The 20,445-nt window shown below is 40.2% G+C and overlaps 1 protein-coding gene and 1 pseudogene across 8 annotated transcripts in view; both read right to left on the bottom strand.

Annotated features, from left to right (window-relative positions):
- Window positions 1-20,007, bottom strand: part of LOC134531001 (transcription elongation factor SPT6) — a 61,106-nt gene extending 41,099 nt beyond the window's left edge. The window contains exons 1-16 of one of the 8 annotated variants that reach the window (XM_063366443.1): window positions 19,800-19,998; window positions 18,267-18,380; window positions 15,333-15,393; window positions 14,532-14,640; window positions 14,027-14,223; window positions 12,925-13,044; window positions 7,883-7,897; window positions 5,558-5,718; window positions 4,611-4,751; window positions 4,153-4,261; window positions 3,620-3,760; window positions 3,342-3,530; window positions 2,688-2,830; window positions 1,657-1,949; window positions 1,444-1,573; window positions 204-383 (exon numbers count right to left, since the gene is read on the bottom strand). In XM_063366443.1, the coding sequence (XP_063222513.1) occupies window positions 204-383; window positions 1,444-1,573; window positions 1,657-1,949; window positions 2,688-2,830; window positions 3,342-3,530; window positions 3,620-3,760; window positions 4,153-4,261; window positions 4,611-4,751; window positions 5,558-5,718; window positions 7,883-7,897; window positions 12,925-13,044; window positions 14,027-14,223; window positions 14,532-14,640; window positions 15,333-15,371 (1,967 nt within the window). In that variant the 5' untranslated portion in view covers window positions 15,372-15,393; window positions 18,267-18,380; window positions 19,800-19,998. Of the gene's footprint in view, window positions 1-203; window positions 384-1,443; window positions 1,574-1,656; window positions 1,950-2,687; window positions 2,831-3,341; window positions 3,531-3,619; window positions 3,761-4,152; window positions 4,262-4,610; window positions 4,752-5,557; window positions 5,719-7,882; window positions 7,898-12,924; window positions 13,045-14,026; window positions 14,224-14,531; window positions 14,641-15,332; window positions 15,394-18,266; window positions 18,381-19,787 lie in introns of all 8 variants that reach the window. The other 7 variants (XM_063366459.1, XM_063366424.1, XM_063366434.1 and 4 more) reach the window with 7 other exon arrangements.
- LOC134528653 (U2 spliceosomal RNA) lies at window positions 13,757-13,932 on the bottom strand (annotated as a pseudogene).
- Window positions 20,008-20,445: the final 438 nt, after the last annotated feature.

The raw sequence follows: 20,445 nt of genomic DNA, 5'->3' as shown, positions 1-20,445 counted from the left end.
GTGTTGTGTATATACTTAAAAACTGTGCCCGATCACCGACAAAGTTACCAAGCAGCTTACCGCGACGCCATCTACCAACGGACAGTGTTGCCAGATGACTACTTGCAGGAGTAGTATCCATCCGCCGAATCGCACGATAAGCGCAACACGTGTATTATTTTACCGAACAGAAGGAGAGTCGCAACAGGGAAGTGCGCACGCACCTGTAGCACGGGTGGTTCTCGTCGATCTCCTTCATTCCCTTCTTGGTGGGCTGCACGTCGATCTTGGCTCGCTCGAAGAAGGCCTCGCGCGTGCACTTCCTGACCAGCGGGTCGCGCGCCAGCTGCACGGCCACCATGAACTTGGCAGCCTTCAGCACGTCCCCCACCTCGCTGAACTTGCTGCGCGGCAGAGGATCACCGTGTTCCCCACGACCGTGCCCCGCGCATGACACTCCTACTACAGTACACTCCAGAGTATCCGCCAAATTACCTAAGTGGCAGGGCCACCGCAGATGGTGAAAATAGCGGATGAACCGCAAGAGAGCCGAAAATGGGAAACAAAAAAAGGAAACATTAATTTCAACTTAAAAATCTAAAACATTTATGTACAGTACAAGTTACAATTAACGGCAAAAAAATTGTAAATGATGCTAAAATTATAGTATTTTACTGAATAATTAACATACACTTCAGTAACGTAAAACATAAAAAGTGCTCAGTGCTTGCTTCGTAACATGGATACAGTACTGTGCGTACTCAAGAGACTTCATTAGACACTGCGTGAGTTTCGAAAAGCCCTTTGGCGTCTTACTGTATACTACTGCACATAGCCAATTATGTTTTGCTTGCCTGGTTTGTTTGTACTGTAATTGGCCTTTAAAGTACAAATAGCCATAATATGTAACATTCCAACCGGCAGAAAAAACAATATCACCAATATATGAAAGGAACAGAAAGACGCCATATTGTTTCAAATGTGTTTGTAACTGACCAAACATTTTGTTTCGTTATTTCAAGTTCTTTTTGGTCAAAATAGAGAATGCCGGTTAATTTGCTAAGAACAGAGAACAGAGAACAGAGATCGGGACTAACACATCACCACTCCCTTACAACCCAAATGTGGAAATTCCTGACAAATTCTTGGTTCTACATTATTAGCAAGCACTGTTCATTTCACTAATTATCTTTTCCAATCCCATCCTGATTTTTGTGGGAAATACTTTTTTCATGCCCGTAAAATTCTTGAACACAAAAAAAAAAAATTCTGCACAATTCTATGGGGGGAAAAAAAAAGAGTTATTTTAGAAATAAAATTACATATAAAAATGAAGCAGATCATTCAACTTGTAAAATGTGGAACTTTCATACATTTGTACTGGAAAGAGGGGAAGTTACCAATGCGACTCCAGACTTAATTGGGGGAAAACCCCACAATACAGCACGGAAGGGAAACCGTCACCTGCTGACGTATTCCGGGGCGACCTCGTCCGGGGCGCAGGGCTCCTGCTCCACTTCGTGGCGCTGGTAGTTGTCTCGCAGGTTCTCGCCGAACTGCTCCGGCGTCAGGCCAAACCTCTTGGCGAAGCCGTCTGCAGCACAGCCCGCCACACGGCCGGTCAGTCCAGGCAAGCACCCAGGGACACGGCGAGGGAAGGGGACCCGGCGAACTCACCCAGCTTGGCCTTGCGACACATGGCGTAGGGACCGCTGGCGACGGCCTTCTTCACCGTCTCCGCGTCCCGGGGCTCCTCGGGCGGCTCCTCCGCGTCCTCCTCCGGGGGCTCGTCGCCCTCGTCGCCGTCCTCGCCCTCCGGCCGCGCCCGGCGCCTGGCCCGGGCCTCCCGCGCCCGCTCGCGCTCCTTGGCGCGCCACGCCGCGTTCATGGGCGCCACGTCCTGGGCGTAGTGCAGCAGGAAGTGGTGGTGCACGTCCCTGAGCTCCTCCGCCGTCTGCACCAGCCTGAGCCTGCGCCCGCGTCCGGTCCTCGCTCTCTGACCCCGCTGACACATTCCGTCCGCCATCCACTTCCAAGTCTTCATTTGAAAATAATATATTACATTTTCATGTATTGTGTTTATCCCGTGCTGTCTGTATTTATTGTGATAGTGTTTGTTTTAACTTGTTTTGTGTCGTGCCCACCGGTTTATCACATGATCGTCGCAACGTTACTTAGGGGGATCAAAATTTGGGGGGAAAACTCTCACAATAATCGCACGTATAGGTTAGATTCCAATAATTTGGGGGGGAAAAAATGTCATAAAAATCGCATGATGTTTTTGGTCCCGTTGTTAGATTCAGAGTGTTTTGGTAGAGGTAGCATGATTCTCGGCTGTCAAAATCATAACAAATTTGAGAATTTTGAAATGCCAGGTAAAATTAATTAAAATTTTCTGAAAGAAATTCAAACCATTTCCACTGGCACTGCAGTTAAACCTAAAAAGTTTCAGTTCTGCAATAAATTATTTTTTCCTTATTTTTACAACTCAAAAACATTAAAAATGTAACTTTGGCAGCTAATTATACAAAAAGTATGCGCTGAATAAATTTTTTATTTCGTGAAAGTTAAACAACTGAAAAAGTCTACCTTTTTCATTTCGTGAAAGTTAAACAATTGAAAAAGTCTACAAGTTTATCTGTAATTACTGTAAATATAAAGTTAAAGACTTGACCTGAAATGGGAGGCGCCCCCTCAACAATATTAACCTCTCTATGTCCTCGTCCCGGAGGATGCGCACGTGGTCCGGTATCGGGGCATCGACGTTCTTCATCAGCTCCTCCGCCTGGTAGTCTCGCATCCTCTCGAACAGGGTCGTGAGACTCTCCTTTCTGGACCGCAGTTGGCACCACTGTCCACACACATGTCCACTCTCTGCCCTTCTCCAAGTCAACAATGCTATCAAATACCTGTTTCGAAGGCATCTCTCTGAGCTGTACAGTACCAGTCACTACCACAATAAGACAATCTGGCACGCAAGCTATGTATTTCATTCCAATTAAGTGAGGAAATATTTTATTTTATTTGCTTAGGTAAAATTATTTCCCATATAGTTTACATACGGATGCTTGCATATTAAATAGTAGAGGTGAGCATCAACCATTTATTTTTAATGTTAAGAAATGGTTAAAGTTACACGATATTGCAATTTAATGTTAAGATTTTATACCTCACATGTTTATATTTTCTTTCATAAATTTCAAAAAAAAAAATTATTCAAAGGTGAACTGCTGGGAACACACGAGTAAGTGCTTCCAAGTCTCAATTACTGCTAGCATCTGCACTTGTGACATCTCTGTTCCGAGACATCAAAGACACTCCCCGATGCTGCCGGCCGGCAAGGGACGAGCGCTGGTTCGTACCTTCTCGTCGAACTTGTAGACCTTCCACAGGTCATTGATGTTCAGCTCCGGTTGCACGTACTCCTTCCGGTAGAACGCGATGAACGGCACCTCGAAATGCTGGTTCCTCATGAACTCCAGCGCCTTCTTGATCTTGGCGATCGTCTGGGGTCCCTTCTTGGACCTGTCCCTGCCTTCCCCGTGCCCGTCCTGCAAAACAGCGACTCCCGGGGGTTCGGTCGGAGCAGCGAGAGGCGCGGGCGAGGGCGTGCGCGGTGCCGTGATGTGCCGTGCCTCACCTGGAGCGAGATGCTGGGCTTGCAGAACGCCTGCTTGTAGATCCACTCCGACTCCTCGTCCAGCTCGTCCGAGCCGTCGGGCACCGCCGTCACCGGGAAGTCCCGCAGCTGCATGCGCTCCGGGATGTCCGTGTTGCGGATCTGCCGGCAAACACCAGCACGGCGTGGCGCAACGTCTGCGCTTCCCCCGGGCAAGCGCTCACACGAACGCCAACTGGCAACTGCATGTTACAGCTCCGTCACTTGTAGCTCGGCTTCTGGGTTGTGGCCGTGTCCTCGGCAAAAAAAATTCACCAACGTTTCGGTCGACAGTGCAGTCGCCATCATCTGGGAGCAGTTGCCAAGGACACGGCCAGCACCCAGAAGCCGAGCTATACTTCAGGCAATGGCCGTTGAAGCCTGCGAACATTATTAAGCTCCATCACTTGTTCCTTTGAAACCTCAACACACACGTATTACGTAACATACGCTCACTGAACCACCGCTACCATCACACCACAAACGCGGTGCGAATGACCAACTCAACTCCTCACCTCGTTGTCAAGATCTGTGAAGTGGCCCCGCTTTAACTCGCTCGGCTCGTAGATCTCGAATATCGACTTCCTGGTTGGTTTCTTCTTCGCTGCTTTCTTCGGCTTCCGTCTGCAACACAAATTATCAATTTCAATAAGAAAGTAGCAAAAACACTTCAAAAGAAAACCTGTTGTGACAATCATACTTATAACGTTTCCTTATCAATCTACACTTAACGAATCCCTGTGCAAAGCAGGAGGGAAGCTTTGACAATTTCGGGAAAGTCTGAGTAAATAGTAAGAAAGTTAAGGAATTAAAATGATTCTTGCTTTGGTTTTCCACAACCTTGTTAATTCGTACAACAGTCATTAAGCAACACAGGCTTCCTGTTGTCACACAAGGTTGTCCTCTGTACATGTCAAACTGTGCCTGTGACAAGTTAGGGCCTACCAAACCACAAACACACAATTGCACACACCTCTTCTCCACGTCTTCATCGCCCTCTTCCACATCATATTCGTCATCTTCTTCCTCTTCTTCATCAAACTCATCGTCGTACTTCTCAAACTCTTCGTAGTCGAAGTCCACACCGAATATGTCCTGAGCTTCTTGAAGAGCCCTGGAACACACAGGTCACGCTGCAGTCCTGCGGTCAAACACGTCTGTTTTTCACCACGACCACATAATACTGGAATTACATCAAGTTAAGTTTCTCATTTAAATCAGTGCAAATAACTGTTATAAATATGCTGCAGCAAATATACATGATGAACACTAAATACATGTGTTTTTTTTAACAGATTTTTAAAACAGTAAGAGAGAAAATTTTAGAAACCAAATTTTTTGCTGAAACCTACACTAGAAATAATAAAAAAAAAACAGAACACTCATCACTAACAACACATTCAACGCATTCCCCTAATCTTACGAAAATTAGCTTAAAAACAAAAACAGTAAAAACTGATAGTGCTACTTATTTTAGGCTTTAACAAACTATCAAAATGTTTGCAAAACATTGGCTGTTCTACCACTAGACACATCAGTCAAAAAAACCTACTACAAAAACCTTAACAACTTAACCCGATCTGTTCCAAGTTTACAACTAGACAAATTCAGATTGTCTTTGCTCAGTGCTAAAAAAAAAAACTTCTGCAATAGTTATTCAACTAATATATGTACAACTGTAATACTTGGAGCTGCACAGAGTTGTGCGCAGACATGCCAGAGTGAAGTGATCACGCTGCTTGTCGCTAGGCAAGACAAAGACAAAGTTCAAACAGACAATCAGACTAAGATTCCTCACCGTCTGCTTAGCACTGCCTTAGTTTCTAAGGTCCGAGCTATTTTCTCCAATTAATGAATGATAAAAGATTCTCATTCTGCACGTTGTAACAACGCCTCTCACAGACTCACGACCACCCTTACGCATCCGTGAAGATTGGTTTCCGCTTCTTCTTCTTGTCCGTAATGGGGCGTCCGTCGTCATCCACGATGAAGTCGTCTGCGTCGGACAGCTCCCCCTCCTCCTCTTCGTCGTCGTAGTGCTCCACCTCCGCGCGGCCTCTGTCCGAGACGTGGTCCTCGTCCTACCGACGATGACAACCCACAGTCGACACTCACAGCACTTCCGAGACACCCAACTGATACGCCCCTCGTGCCCTAAAATTATAGTATTTTAATTTAATAAAGAAAGGCCTAGGAAACAGCTGGGCAAAATTATAAAGAAAATACAAGTTTTACCAGAAGCTGCTAACGTCTACATTACACTTGCAAAATACCAGATTGGTCCCTGAGAAAAGGTACCTCGGACCACTGGCACAAAGTTTAACTAGGTAGAGTACACCAGCCTAACAAAGTGTAAATCACCCTTTTGTAACCAAAAATAATTTAAAATTATAATAAAAATTTAAAAAAAAAGTCCCGGCACACAACCACTAGCAACGGCTCACACAAGTAAACGTGCACAGGTTACCGCTCTTTGGAGGGTAAACAATCAACTTATCCAGTTGCTTGAACATTGTTTTTTCATGTTACCAAGCACCTACTCCTCATACTTGCTGCCTCTTTCGACTCGCATTGACTGGAAATAATTTACCATGTACAGCTCTTTATAAATAAAACTTAAAATGTCAAGCCAAATAGTTGTACTGTACATAATTTTTTTTGTGAGGAATTGGCTAACCTATATCTACGTTAGCAAGTAAAGCAAATACCAGAAACATAAATAGGCTGTAATTGAAATTAATCTTAAATTCTTAAATCCTTTCTATTCTTTGCAAATTAAAATATTCTTAAAAATAAAAGTATGAGTTTGAAAATTGTTTTGAGCTGCAGAAAACATTTCCACTTCAGAGAAACTGAATGCAGCAAAATTAGCAAGCTATGCCAGACCACATCCTCACAGAACTGTACGTACTTCCAAAAAACAAAACTCCTTCAGTGGAAGAGATGACATGAGCTCACTAAGTGCAGAGAGAGCTAACGACATAACAAGGCCATGTAACATGACTGCTCACACAGCCCCGTTACGTGTTTTCCTGCAGTCAGTAAGATGTTACGATGTAAAATTAATAACTGTCCTGATGTGTTGTCGACTGGGATGATTCACATCACTGCATTTGTGGGTCATTATCGTCAAAAAGTTAGCCATTTTATTCTCTCCAAAAACAAGTTTAGAACATACTTGCACAAAATTACCGTGATAACGTAAAAATAATGGATCCTTCGACTGCATTACACTTTCAAATAAATGCTATCACAGAAAAAAATGACAAATGGAAAGAATTATTTTTAAAAAATATGGTGAGACTAGTTGCCCGAAAATAATTTCGTACTCTACAATTCTCTATCACTATTAACACATGTTAGATATATGTATGGTGAATCTACTATATTTACATAGCTAAATAAGCACTATAAGGAATGGATCAGAAAGATGTAAAAAAAATCACAAAAAAATAAACAGGGGCATCACTGTACAGAATTTTTACACCGTAGAACTTTGACCATCCCAACATAATATATTGTAACATTGAAATACACTAAATTCGGTAAATAGTTTTTCCTTTGCTCCAAAACCAGTGCCAAACTTATCCCTGCCACCCCAAATCCCCAGATCAGTGAATGCTGCCTTTTTTTTATGTAATTAAATATTTGGGGCTCTTGTTCTGTTAATATTTTTAACATGTTGTAAAATTTTTTTAAAAAAAAAGATCAAATTATACTGATTTTTGCATAACCAACCATGTTAATGTACAATTACTATGAATAGTTAGATTTCTACAGTAATTAATGTAGGCCTACTCACCTCACAAATATCACAGTGGAAATAATTTGAACATTGCTAACTTTTAAGTATTTCACTTAAAAAGAAATAAAAATTAATATTCACTGTAACCTTGAAGCAACACAGATTAGTAATTCTTGTGACTACAGTAAGCATATCACCATAACCATGCACAACACTTATGAGTTGTTATGAACCTTCAAATCAACTAATCCATGAACCAATAAAAATACAAAAACCAAAGATTTTAGCTATTTCAAAGAGCTAAATGAAAACAAGACAAAACTAAAACTGCTATTGTTAGTAAAACGTCAATTTAAAATGTAATCAATGCAATATAGAGAAAATTCTTATCTCAAAAAATTTGACATTTAGTTCCATCACCAAAAATGTTTTAAAAGATTCACCAAGAAAAAAAAAACTACAATCTACGTAAAAAAAAAAAGAAACATAATGTAACATACCAGCTCTTCTCTTTCCTAAATGGACCGTGATTTGAAAGGAAACAAACAGACAAATATTAGAAACACAACACGCAAAAAAGGGTCAAAGCAAACACACACAAACACAACCTACATAGAGTAAACATGTTTCAATACAGTGTCGGTTCACTCAAGAGTCAAGGTGGGGAAAACGAAATTACAGTAAGCTCCATCAAAGTTTGCATCTTAAAACTTCTAAAAACAAATATTCACAAATAGCAAATGAAACTGCTACGAACCGTTATATAAAAAAAAGTGCTGAAGAACTTACAGGAGTGGAATGAAAAAGGAATTATTTAGTAGAATCTACAATCATGTGATTAATTTTTTAAAAACCATCCTTTACCTTTGCTTTGGTAAAACATCACAACCTTCAGCCTAGCACTAAACCTGATCATTCAAGTTCTTCTTTTCCACGGCTGAGTTAGCATGCTGCTCCGACCATCGTACGGGTATGTTTAATGTTTACTAACGCCACAGACTGCCCTAATCAATGAAGTGGTATCGGATACCTGCACTAACCAGAAATTTTTCAACCACATTCATAACTTGCACACAATTTAGCAAATATTTGGCATCTAATTTCCAACCATTTCCACAATTTTTTGAGCTTTTAATTGAAGATGCAAGATACTGTGGTGGTGTCATATAAATTCATTACTCATTTATTAACTGGTTTTTCCAACGTTCTGGGAAAACTGTGGCCTACACTTGTGCATGGCCACAAAGCGTTGCATCCTGAGGTAAAATACATATTTAGTTTTAGATTGATTTTTTTATGTTATTCAGTCATGTTTTGGGTAATTTTGTAATTTGGATGTCAATTTTCTTTGAACTATGGAAAAGTTTGGCAACATGTGCTGAACTCTAAAATATTCCAACATGGGCCAGAGAATTTTGCAATTTAAAATTATATTTAAGAACGTAGTTTGAGGTCAGTTGTTAATAATTGTGTTAAGCTAGTATGTATTAAAAATCTAATGTGTATGCATGCGTAAGAAAGGCTTCGGGTGTGTGCACAAAAAAGCAAAGCCGAAGTGGTTTATCTTCCGAGTCGCGAAGAAGTGGAGTGTCTGAGTCTGACAGCTGTGCCTCTTGTGCTTGGGCGGCGCGCGAGAGAGGATGTGTGTGGCATCATACTGCTTGTAAAAATGTTTTCTACGAGTGTGGCGGTTAGGCCTGGAACAATGTTGGATTTTAAAAAGTTTTCAACACAATGGAGGTCTACGTTTCGTACGACGCAGCTGTGTGAATGCCCGGCGATGGTACTGCGTTGTTGATATTCGCAATGCCAAGATTTTGTGAATGTTTCTTTTTGTCTGCTGTGTTCTGGGTGACTGGCAAGATAACGCGTGTCGAGATTACGCCTATTGGTAATGGGCCAGTTCAGCCTGTTACGATTTTCGTAAATATGCCTATAAAATTGAATGAAATTTCACAGAGAGAACTGCACCAACAACATAATCAAGATATTCAAGTGAACCCCGTCTCTCAAAATGCATTGCAGCAGACCAAGATTTTAAAGGCACTGGAACTGCCCCTTTTTGTAATGAGGGTTTTGCACTAAATTTTCCCGGAGTTGTTAACGAAACAGAGAAACATATCAGAGAGTGCCAGTAAGTAAATACATTAGCAAAAATTTAATTGTTTTAAAGGCATAAATTTTTGAAAGACAATTTAAATAGAACTGAGACTTGTAAAATTTCATTATTGCGTTTAAGTAGTTACATGCACACACCCAACCAAAAAATCTGAAGAGTTTAATGTATCTAAATTAGGTTTTGATTTTTTTTTAATTTTATTAAATATTTAATATTGCTCCAAGGTTATGACTGAAATCAATATTTATTGTACCTGCAGTAATTTATAAATGGTGGTAAAACATAATATAAAAAAGGAACACGACAAAAGAGAGAAAAGAAATTAAAGGAAGCTTCCTCCGGCCAGCAGACTACCCAGAGTGGCCACAGTGTTAGACCCCTCCCATCTAGCGCTTGTCTTGTAATTATTTAGTAATATCTCTAACACGATGCCTGCGGGGTTTGCTACCTGCAATGATTGCACGACAAGGGAGCAGTCTAACAGCCAGGGGAGCAGTGGATCTGCCAAGAAAAGAAGTGTCCTGAGGAAAATAATGTTCCTATTGTAAACACCCTGAGATTACGTAATACCAGAAGGCGACCACAGATGCGACTACGTAGAAGAGTGTTCTAGGACGTTCTCTTCTGGGCCGATCAGCGCTGCTTCGGGTACATAAAACCCCCTGGAGGGCAAGTAACAGCATGGAGTTCACCGAGGACATCACTACACTCGCCGACGCTCGTCGCTTATTATTGTGAACTGGTTCATTATAATTTTGAATAAATGTGTTAAAAAGTTATGGCGACGCCTTCCAGGTTATTTCCGTCGTCATCTGGCACCCCAGCGATAACAACAGCATTACTTTAACACGTTGCCGCACTCCTCACATCCGCTGGGGAGGTTCACCGGTTCACAGCGCTCACAGATAGTTCACTAGAACCCTGACTTTATATGCATGCTCAGGGTTCCACAGACTGCGTTCGTAAAATCGGGGGTGGCCCATTGTGACGCTCCCCCCCCCCTCCACCAAAGAAAAATATTCTTGTTTTACTTTTTGAACCAAACAATTCTGGTGTTATCTGTGTGTATTTGGTCTTTATAAATAAAATACCAATTTAGTATAAAATACTAATGCCACACAAACATAACTTCCGGCCGCAGCGTGTGAACGTGGAATGCGGGCGGGCCGTCAGTCAGCCGCGCGCTCGCCCTCCCTCCTCTGCGCTGTAGTCAGTCTCGCATGTTCGCGTCTCTCTCGTAGCAAACATACCGTACGTCACAGCTTATCATGCGGTGTAATCATGCCCACCTTTCACGCACACTGTTATTCCCACGATCGTGTGAATGCTGGCTTTTTCCAGTTGTGGACAGCATGTTGAATGTTAATACTAATGAATGCTCGTATTTTTTTGATAGGTCTACACATTTTAGACATTTCGCGCGTAAAATACAACAACCGTGTATTCTGCTTCTTATTTTGCCAACACCGATACTTTTCTCCTCCCCTCTTTAATTAATTCCGCCTAAAGACACGCCAGTACACAATCTGTACGGGAGTGATAAAGAAAGGGGTGAAAAGAACAACGGAAATACCAGGGCCTTATTGATAAGCTGGAAGAATTTCATGCCTTCCAATTCTACGCACTTCACAATATCAGCTTTATATGTTAAATCATTTATATTTTGGTGACAAAATTTCTGATTTTTTGGCGGTTCCTGAAAATGTATTTGTAAACTCACTACTTCATTAAATCTGGGTTCATAAAATCAGGGTTCTAGTGTATATGTGGTGCATTTTGAAGGCACTGCGAGTAGCTTTTCAACTACTTAAGCTCTTTTCAACTTAGTAGATACACAAATTATATCCAATGGCTTTCAAGATTTTCCCAGCACCAAAAAGAATCCTAGCTAATTCAAGGTTTTCTGCCCTGATTCAACAATGATTGATTATAAATTTCTAGAGGAAAAATATATTTTATGTAGGCTACAAGTATGCACACATCAACGGAATGGCTTCAAAAATTTGTACACACTAATGCCAACTAAACCATACCTGCTAACCTAATCTAACTTATAATAACCCCTATTAAAGCTTACATCACTTCTGTAGTATCTGTACTCATATTGAGTATTGAAAACAGCTCTGCTAACAGCAGCCTGTGACATTCTCATCTCAACTTGCAACAAAGTACTGTGGAATGTTTCCTCTTGTTTTAGTGAAAGTTGTTTGAACGCTAAAGGGAAGAGTAACGTATAGAAAAACGTTGCCGTGACATTGTACAGTGTGCCACATCTACAAATGTAAGATGCACTTATTTTAATCATCCTTAATAGTTCTCCTTTAAGTACAAAATTTCTTTTAAGTAGCCAGCAAGAACTGTAACTACTTTAATTTTAATAGGCGACTTTTCACGGATATTCTCTAACGAATTCAACTTCAGCATTTTGTACCGAGTATATGAGTGCTATTACTGACAAATATGGACAAACACAATTAAAAATCTACAATGAGCATCATTATTTAATACAAAACTTTACGAATTACTCATAAACAAATTTTAATGAGCACTGAAAACATCTATTTGAATTTGACTCAAGATCAAAAGCAAAACAGTAGAGTCTCAATTAATTGAGTTGATGTGGTCTGCAGAAATCTCGGTAAAGCAAAATCTCAGAAAATACGGATGATATATGTACCATATTAACCAAAAAAGAAGACGAGAGTATTTAGTTGAAAGACCACCCAAAAACCAGGGATCTAACAGCAATTGGGAATGGTTAGCAATTTGTATTGCAAAAATGTTCAAAAAATGTTTTAACTGAAAATATTGTTTATTGAAAAAAATTGTTTAAAATTACAGAATTTTTTTTTTTTTTTATATTGAATAGAACCATTATTATTGATAAAATATTAGTTAACCATTTTTAATCCTTATAGATTTTAACAAGAAAATAAAAAATTTATTAAATTATTTTCTCATGGTAGTTAATAATTTTTTGTGGAAGCCGGACTTGTATATTTGGGGGTCATCTTATATTCAGGTCTGACTTATTTTTGGGTGAATACGGTAATAAGAAAATAATCTCGGTTTTCAATTGAATGACATCTTTGGGAGTAATGTTATTTCGGCTATCGACGACAGTTACATCATGTCCTGTGTCCTCAAGCAAATGATTTAACAGTCTTCGCTGGTAATGGCACTTTAGGTCAGCGTGGATAGTAAGGAAACTCAGTTAAATGAGACTACTGTACTTGCTCGAACTTGGATCAACTTGACAAACCTAAATTGCAGGAGCTTCCTGACGCTGCCTTTGGCACAGAGAGGACACGATAACGGACCGAGTAACAAGCCGGGCCCCGGCCCATGTTTGGAAACCACGCAGGTAAGCAGCACACAAAGCCACGCGGCAGGCGGGCCAACTCGAACAACACCAGTACTCACGTGCTCCGAGCCCTCGTCGAACAGTTCGTTGGCGATCGCGTCGCGCTCTCCTTCGACGTGGTCCTCCTGCTCGTCCTCAGACTCCTCGTCCTGGATCCTCCGCAGCCTCTTGAAGCGGTTCTGCAACCACGCCACACGCCACGTGCATCCAGTTGTGTCTCTCTCTCTCTCTCTACACACACACACACGTGAGCTACGTGTGCCAAACACAATCACAATACCATTTGGACTGCGAGGAATGATTATTTCCGTTGCTCAGAAGATGCTCTGTCGCAGAGAAGCAACGCATGAGACACTACTGTCATTAGTAAAACAACTTCTCATCAACCTTCAACTATGTGCAAGGTATGAATATGGAGTGTCAAACAAGAGGTTTAGTGATCAATGCACCACAGGGATGGAAACTTGTGCCGCGCAGAAATGTTGATATTATGTTCCTTAAATGATTCATGCAATGGGGAATTTTGATTTAATGCAGTTTTTTTGGACATGCCATTGCAGTTTTGCACTGTTTTGTCATTGAAAAATTTCAAATCTAAAAATAAATAAAAAAATATATATGACAATAAAAATTCACAGAAAACAAGACTGAATCGGCTGCTGGTGGACAAACGGAACCAACGATGAAACAAAACTCGTTTTTTAATTTATTTTTAGTTTCTGAATTTTTCCATGACAAACAGTGCAAAACTGCAATGGCGTATGTCCAAAAAAACTGCACTGTACTTGCAGCAATGATGACTAATCGATTCTCTGCGACAGCAAAAAACAAGAAAAGTACTGCCAAGGGTGTTTTTATAAAATTTGAAACAAACTTAAAGTTTATTACATTTTGTGGTGGGCCGATCCCGGTGGTACTACAATACAGGGACAACCCGCGGCGGAGGTGCTGCAAGCCCCTAGCACTCTGCCCTGTTCCAAAAATCAGTTTAGTATTCTGGTCTTAAGACTGACTTAATTTAAGTTTATGAAAGACGTGTTTTTCTAATTACAAAACAGAAATGGTTGCTCATGGCTCACGCCCACTGGTCAGCAAGTGCACGAGGAGGACGGAAACGTATCTCGCGAGGGACGAGAATGACGAGCGAAGATGCGCACGCACCCTCTCGACCTTCACGCCCAGGTTCTCCTCCAGCAGGTCGTAGTCCTCGTCCTCCAGGCGGTCGTCGAACTCCTCGTCGTCGCTCTTCTTGCGCTTGCGGGAGCCGCGCGAGGCGTCCGAGTCCTCCCCGTCGCTCTCGTCGATGGGGGCGTCGTCTATCAGGTCCTTGAGCTCCTCCCGCAGCCGCTCCTCGTCATCTGCACCACTCACCACACACTCCGCACACTCCGCACACACCTCACCGACTCACCAGCCAGCACACAGCGACACACACTCTGCAGACACCTGACCAGCTTCAACTCCAACAACATGCTTGGCCAAATTCACAGCAAAGTATTCATCCCTGAATAAACTTAATAACGAAAGAGCCAGAGTTTTCCTTTACAAGGCAAACTACTATTTTTAAACATAATCATGCCAGCTGCGCAAAAATGCTGAAGAAAAAAAATTTAAGTTCCTTTCGCGAATGAACGTCACAGGTGGACAAAGTTGCTGGTTTCCGTACCTTCCTCTTCCTCGTCATCGCTGTCCACTGCCCGGACCTTCTTGCCCTTCTTCTTCTTCTTCTTGGTCTTGTAGCCCCCCTCTTCCTCATCCTCCTCCTCCTCCTCCTCCTGCGACACACGCACACACACACACTCGCATCAGCATGTGCGTCCGCGGACGCTCCATACGTCAGTACACATGTGCAGGTAACTGTACATCTAGTGGAACAAACACTTCCCTTGCAAGACAAAAACCTGGCTATACACCTGATAGTTTGTCATTTTACGACTGTATTTTTGTAAAAAAAAATATATGACTAATACCTTGTTCAAGAACTTATACATGTTCTACTTGTCTTTGTTTTGTCAGTCTTTCTGCCCGTTTGTATTGTTTTTTGTTATTTTTATCAGTGTTTTTTTGCAATAATGCCTGCAGTCACGTGGTTGCGGTTGCGGTAGTGACTGCTTGGGGGGGTTCCCTCTCCAAGTGGTGCCTGCCCCGAGTCCGCCGGCTGTCGGCTGCCACGTCACTGCAGGAACTGTGTGTCTCGAGACTAGTGCTGTGTCTGTCCTGGAACTGTTCCACTGTCGTGCCCACCGGCACAGTCCTTGGTGACTGTTGCTGGGCGGGTAACACATTTGAAATAAATAAATAAATCTGCAAGCACACATCATTACAACTGTGTTCTGTAACCATAACAGTGGACCCACGTCGACAGCTAACTAGACACAGAATCATGGTTCGACTCGTAACCAGCCTGTTGGCTGCACAAACACCCACACATACACACACACAGTGCGTAGAGAAGGTGACTACCTACCTCACTCTCTTCTGCCTCAGAGTCCAAAAAGTCGGCCATTATTCACCTAGCGCCCGTACTCCTAAAACAAGATCAAGCCATTAGAACAACTAACCAGCGTCAAATTTGCACAGGCAGTCTAAGTGTGTTCACGTGCACTCCAAAACCGCACTCTCTTTGTATTACTCTTATTAGAACAATCACAAGTAACGCAGCCATGGGCTAAGAGTCAGGAGTGACGATTATGTCCTGAATAGAGAGAAAACTGAAACAGTCACCAGAATGCAAGTTAATATACAACATAGCACTGAAAATGTATAATTTAGCAATAAAGAAAACTGAATTTATTCATAAAGCTGATAAATTAAACCGACACATCCTTATGTCAAAGTTTTGTTTGAAAATTATGAAACACGAGCTAAGTAATAATTGTTCCTTTGCTTGTCCAGGAACTACGCTTACTGTGGGGTTCAATGTGACTCCGCATACTCTTCTTTTCGTTTTTGAACTATTAACGTGTATGTGCGCACGAGCCAGTGATATAACCGTGGATATAATAAGATGAAGTAGCACAGTGTTTCAACTCGCTGAGAGAGTACTCGCTCACTCGACGTAGCAGTGTTACAACTCAAGGGAGAAGAGGACAGTGAGAGTAAATTAAGTGTCCAATCTTTTAAGTGTTCCCTTTTAGGCAGCCAGCTTACTTTCCATAGCATAAACAAACCATTCATTTATAACCAGGTCTACGGTGTTTGAAGTAATAAGTAGTTAAAACTATCAAATAAAATTTTGAATTGCTATTTCATCTTGAAAAAGATAAATAAATGACCTGATGAGGCTTTTGGTTAAAAATGTTCAATGATTAGTGACCTGCAGTACAATGTTATAGAAACAATTGGGCAAGAAAATCCATAGTGAATACATTTTAAAAACCTGAGGAACGTTTTCAAAAGTCCTGGCGCATTGAGCCACCGTCAGTCCGATGGTCATTTTGCATACTTAAGTAGGTTACTTTTCACGTGACTGCAATTGGCAGATGAGAGCAGTGCTGATGGATTTGGTGATTTAATTCTATACGAAGGTTATCAGAACTCCACGCATGTTTGGCCATAACGAGTAATGACACGAACCACTCAAAAGTGCGAGAGTTGTATGCAGACACAGTAATAAACAGGAACTCTACATTTATTGGTAAATTAATATTGATTTAGGTATAAAAATATAAATAAAGATGAAAATGGTCATAGCAAATAAAATTTCCATATAATAATTATATACACAAATAATAAGTGACTACATATTTACAAGCTACATACAATCTATGCATGTATGTGACAGGTCACTGTATCTCTAAAGCAGTGCAGTGTGGCACAGCATCCCACGGTACCAGGGACTCAACACTTCTGCTTGAAACAGGGAAAAAAACTATGGAAATAAGAGGTAATTTGTTACAAGCACGGCTGAGTCATAAAAATAGGCTACCTAGTAAATAAAAAATTCAGTAAAAAGTTATTTTTGGTAATTTTTACCACAAAAGCAACTATTTTCAAAAAAGAAAAAAAAAACCTAAATTTTATTTATTTAATTCCTTGTTTTATTTCTAATAATTATGTCAGGTGCATTCAGTTATTTTCAAGAACTTCACATGCAAGTAATCATTTTACATTCGCCTGTGTGGTGACTTGCACGCCACCATGTGAATAATGGCATTTTTGGGTTAAGGGTTCGTGTAAATTTATTATAAATATTCTACGTAAAAGAAATACACTAAAGTAAATTACTGGGTAATTGTTTTATATCACGTATCCAAGTTTATCCCTTGTTCCTGATGGCATGATCCTGTATAATTGATCCTGTGGTAAATGATGCTTGCTGTTTTAATTTAGTACGTCAACAGACCCTGAACAAAACAAACATATCACAATACAAATAAATTATGTAATGTCTTGGTGGAATTTTATTTTTGTATTCAACTTGCGATAATAACTACTTTTTATATATTGTAATGACGTCATGTAGGTACTTTGACTTTGGCGCGGCGTGGTCATCACCCCTCCTACCCATTCCCCCTCCTTTCCCCTTTAAATATGTCACGATTCCTTCTCCTTCCAACTGGTAATTGATCCCCCACCCTTCAGGTTTACAGCGCTTGCGCTGTTCCCCTTCTGGGGCGCGGCATTTGAGGATTGTCCGCGCTGGGTCTCGAGGCCTGTTTAGCTGTAGCTACCGACAGTGTCGGGTCACTTTGCATTTGAGCAGCATGTAGTTCCTTTTGTTACTCTTTAGGTCAGTTAGGGGTACGGTGCTGGTGAGCTCTCGACATGGTAAGCTTCTTCGCGGAACTTGGGTTTGTGTTCTTGGGCACCAACAGGTTGTGCCCTGTTCTTAACGTCATGTGATCGTTATGTAGCCTTTTGAAATTTGTTCTAAATCATTTGTTTCGGCTTGCCACTTGGAAATATACGTTTGGAATTTTGCAATAGGGTAACCAATTCAAGTAGTCTTGTGGTACGTACGGTTTTGTGGCTCAATAATTTTTCAATTCCTTTTCTTTTTTTGTAACTGTATCTTGCTTTGCCAGTTCTGTATTGTTGTCTGGTCTACGTTAATATTTTAAGCCGTTTGAGGCATGATGCACTGTTATCTATTTGACTCTCTCTTTTTTTGTCATTCACAGCTGGCTAGCTTTGCTTTGCGAGAGTAAGATTAAGGAACCTGATAATGTAAAATATAATGGTTTCATGTTATGCTTATAATTTTGTACAAGTATTGAATGTTAAAGGTGCATGGATCAGTATTATACATGTTTGAGCGAATTATTCAAATATGTAAAGGCATTTTGTGTAAGAAACTATATGTATTTATTTATAATGTACCTATTTACAGTTGAAAGGATAATAATTACAGGAGACATAAAGATAAAATATAACTTTGCTTGTACCTACAATAACACACCTCTAGTAGCCATTCCTAATCCAGCTTAGGACTTTGTCATTTGTTTTAAGGTACATATTTTATGAGGGTACTTCTTATGTTTATCCATGCGTGGGTTGGAGGTTACTTGCTGATCTGCAACAAGTACCCTTCAATATCACAAGTTTTTCTTAAGTCTAAGATCAGTCAACAAACTAAATTAAAACAAGCATCTTGTACCACACGAACAATGTGTACAGGAACAGGAACATGCCATCAAAATCAAGGGATTAACTTGGATACGTGATATGGAATTTTTACCAATTACTGTAGGCTTTGATAGCGTAGCTGATATTGTTAACAACGAGACTTGTCTCAGCCCTTGATACTAGCTGCAGCATGATCCTGTGGTTCTCCAGCCAAGGATGTTTTCAATAAGAAAGGGATGTTTAATGTCAGTACGTAACACCCGAGGCAAAGACTGTTTTCACCCTAATTGGTTTTCCATTTCAACTGAAGATTGAACAATATTAACTTGGAATAGAAAACCAATTTAAGGTAGAAAACAGTCTTGGCCCAAGCTGTAACATACTGACACTAAACAACACTTTCTTATTGAAAACAGTCTTAGCTATGCTGTAATTCTAAATAGCTCTAGAGAACCAAAGGATCATGTTCAGCTAGTACAGAATGAACAGTAGGTCGACAGCAACAGCATCACGGATATCTCTTGTTGAAAAGTCTTGGCTATGCTATTACAGCACAAAATAAATTTAAATCACTATTTATATTGCAAGAAATATTTACAATAATGTTATACCACCCTTAACCTCAAAATACCATAAAGATGACCTGGATTCAAGCATGGTGATAGCATAATTGTAGCACAGGAAAACATAAACAGAGATAATTACATCTAAAGTTCATGAAAATATCTCAATGCACCTCAACAGAATCATTAAAAATAGAACGAACTGAATAAATATATTTTCGGCTGTTTTCCTTACTCTTAATAGCACCCCTAGTCCTATCTTATTTTAAATTTCCTACATTTTTCCTGGATAATTTTGTAAAACAGCTTTGTGGTATTTTTAATAGTAACTGAGTGAACGGTTGGTTAGCGTCTTTTAAAATTGTGTAAAAAATTAATTTAACTTCAACATACCGCCGTTTTGTGCGAAAATCAAGAAACATTAGATCAAAAATACAATTTTCGGATTTTTATTTTCACGCAAAACCGGATAAAGAAAAATATCCGTTAAGTTCACAGAAGGCACATTCACAAAAGCGAATATCGCCCCTCCTTTCAGAAGTGAACCACCGTGTGCAAAAAGGGAGAGCACGAAATAAGTCAATCCGCAATTGGGACTCGTCTTTACTAGCAAACATATGCGTAACTTACCACACACAAGAAATCACAATTATCTAAATAGAAAAGAAAAAGAAATCACAATTATCTAAACACAAGCCATGATGAGGCTCTGTATTTTTTGTTTGTGTGTGTAATTTTAATACCCTAGGATAAGAAACCATGCAACATTTCTTTACTTATCATTTACTCACTCCAAATTTTACCTCGTATCAAGTTGTGGTCAAACAAATGTGTGCAACCTAAATTCGATCTATTCTGACACCAAAACCCTTCTGAGATCTGGATATCAAACAAATTAGCTGCAGAAAAATGTAGAATCTACACAGTAATGTCTCGCAAAATGAAAATTCGATTTTGTTTTTCCAAGTAACAAAACAATTTTCTACTAAATCTGGTCACCATAGAGTTGCACAAAACAGCAACGATACAAAGATTTCATCACAATTTGTAAATAAAATATTTATCATATGTTTTCATACTGTAAAGAGCATATATTAAGTACTTAAATCAAAATTAAATCGTTCACCATCATTTTCCTTACACATATGCTGCCAGAATACAAAAACTGCATGTTAATGAAATTTTTATTTCATCTCTAATTTCAAAACAAAAATAAAGAAAAATATTTTTTACTTAAAGGTGACAACATCGCATTGCCCTGGGTAATACCAAAGCCCGGATTACAGTCCTACATCAGTGCAAATGGCTACCAAAGCATGTCTACAAGTTAAATCGTTGAGTCTGACATTAATGTGTAAATATGAAAAATAACTTTCAAGGAAAGTGAATGGTACAGAATGTGCAAAATATTACATGTTTTTTTCTGCTGGGTCGTAGTTCTAGACTTCA

Source organism: Bacillus rossius, chromosome 1 (genome assembly GCF_032445375.1).
Source record: "Bacillus rossius redtenbacheri isolate Brsri chromosome 1, Brsri_v3, whole genome shotgun sequence".
Classification (NCBI taxonomy): Eukaryota; Metazoa; Arthropoda; class Insecta; order Phasmatodea; family Bacillidae; genus Bacillus; species Bacillus rossius.
The sequence above is the reverse complement of the archived record's forward strand: the minus strand, read 5'-3'. Positions and strand labels throughout refer to the sequence as shown.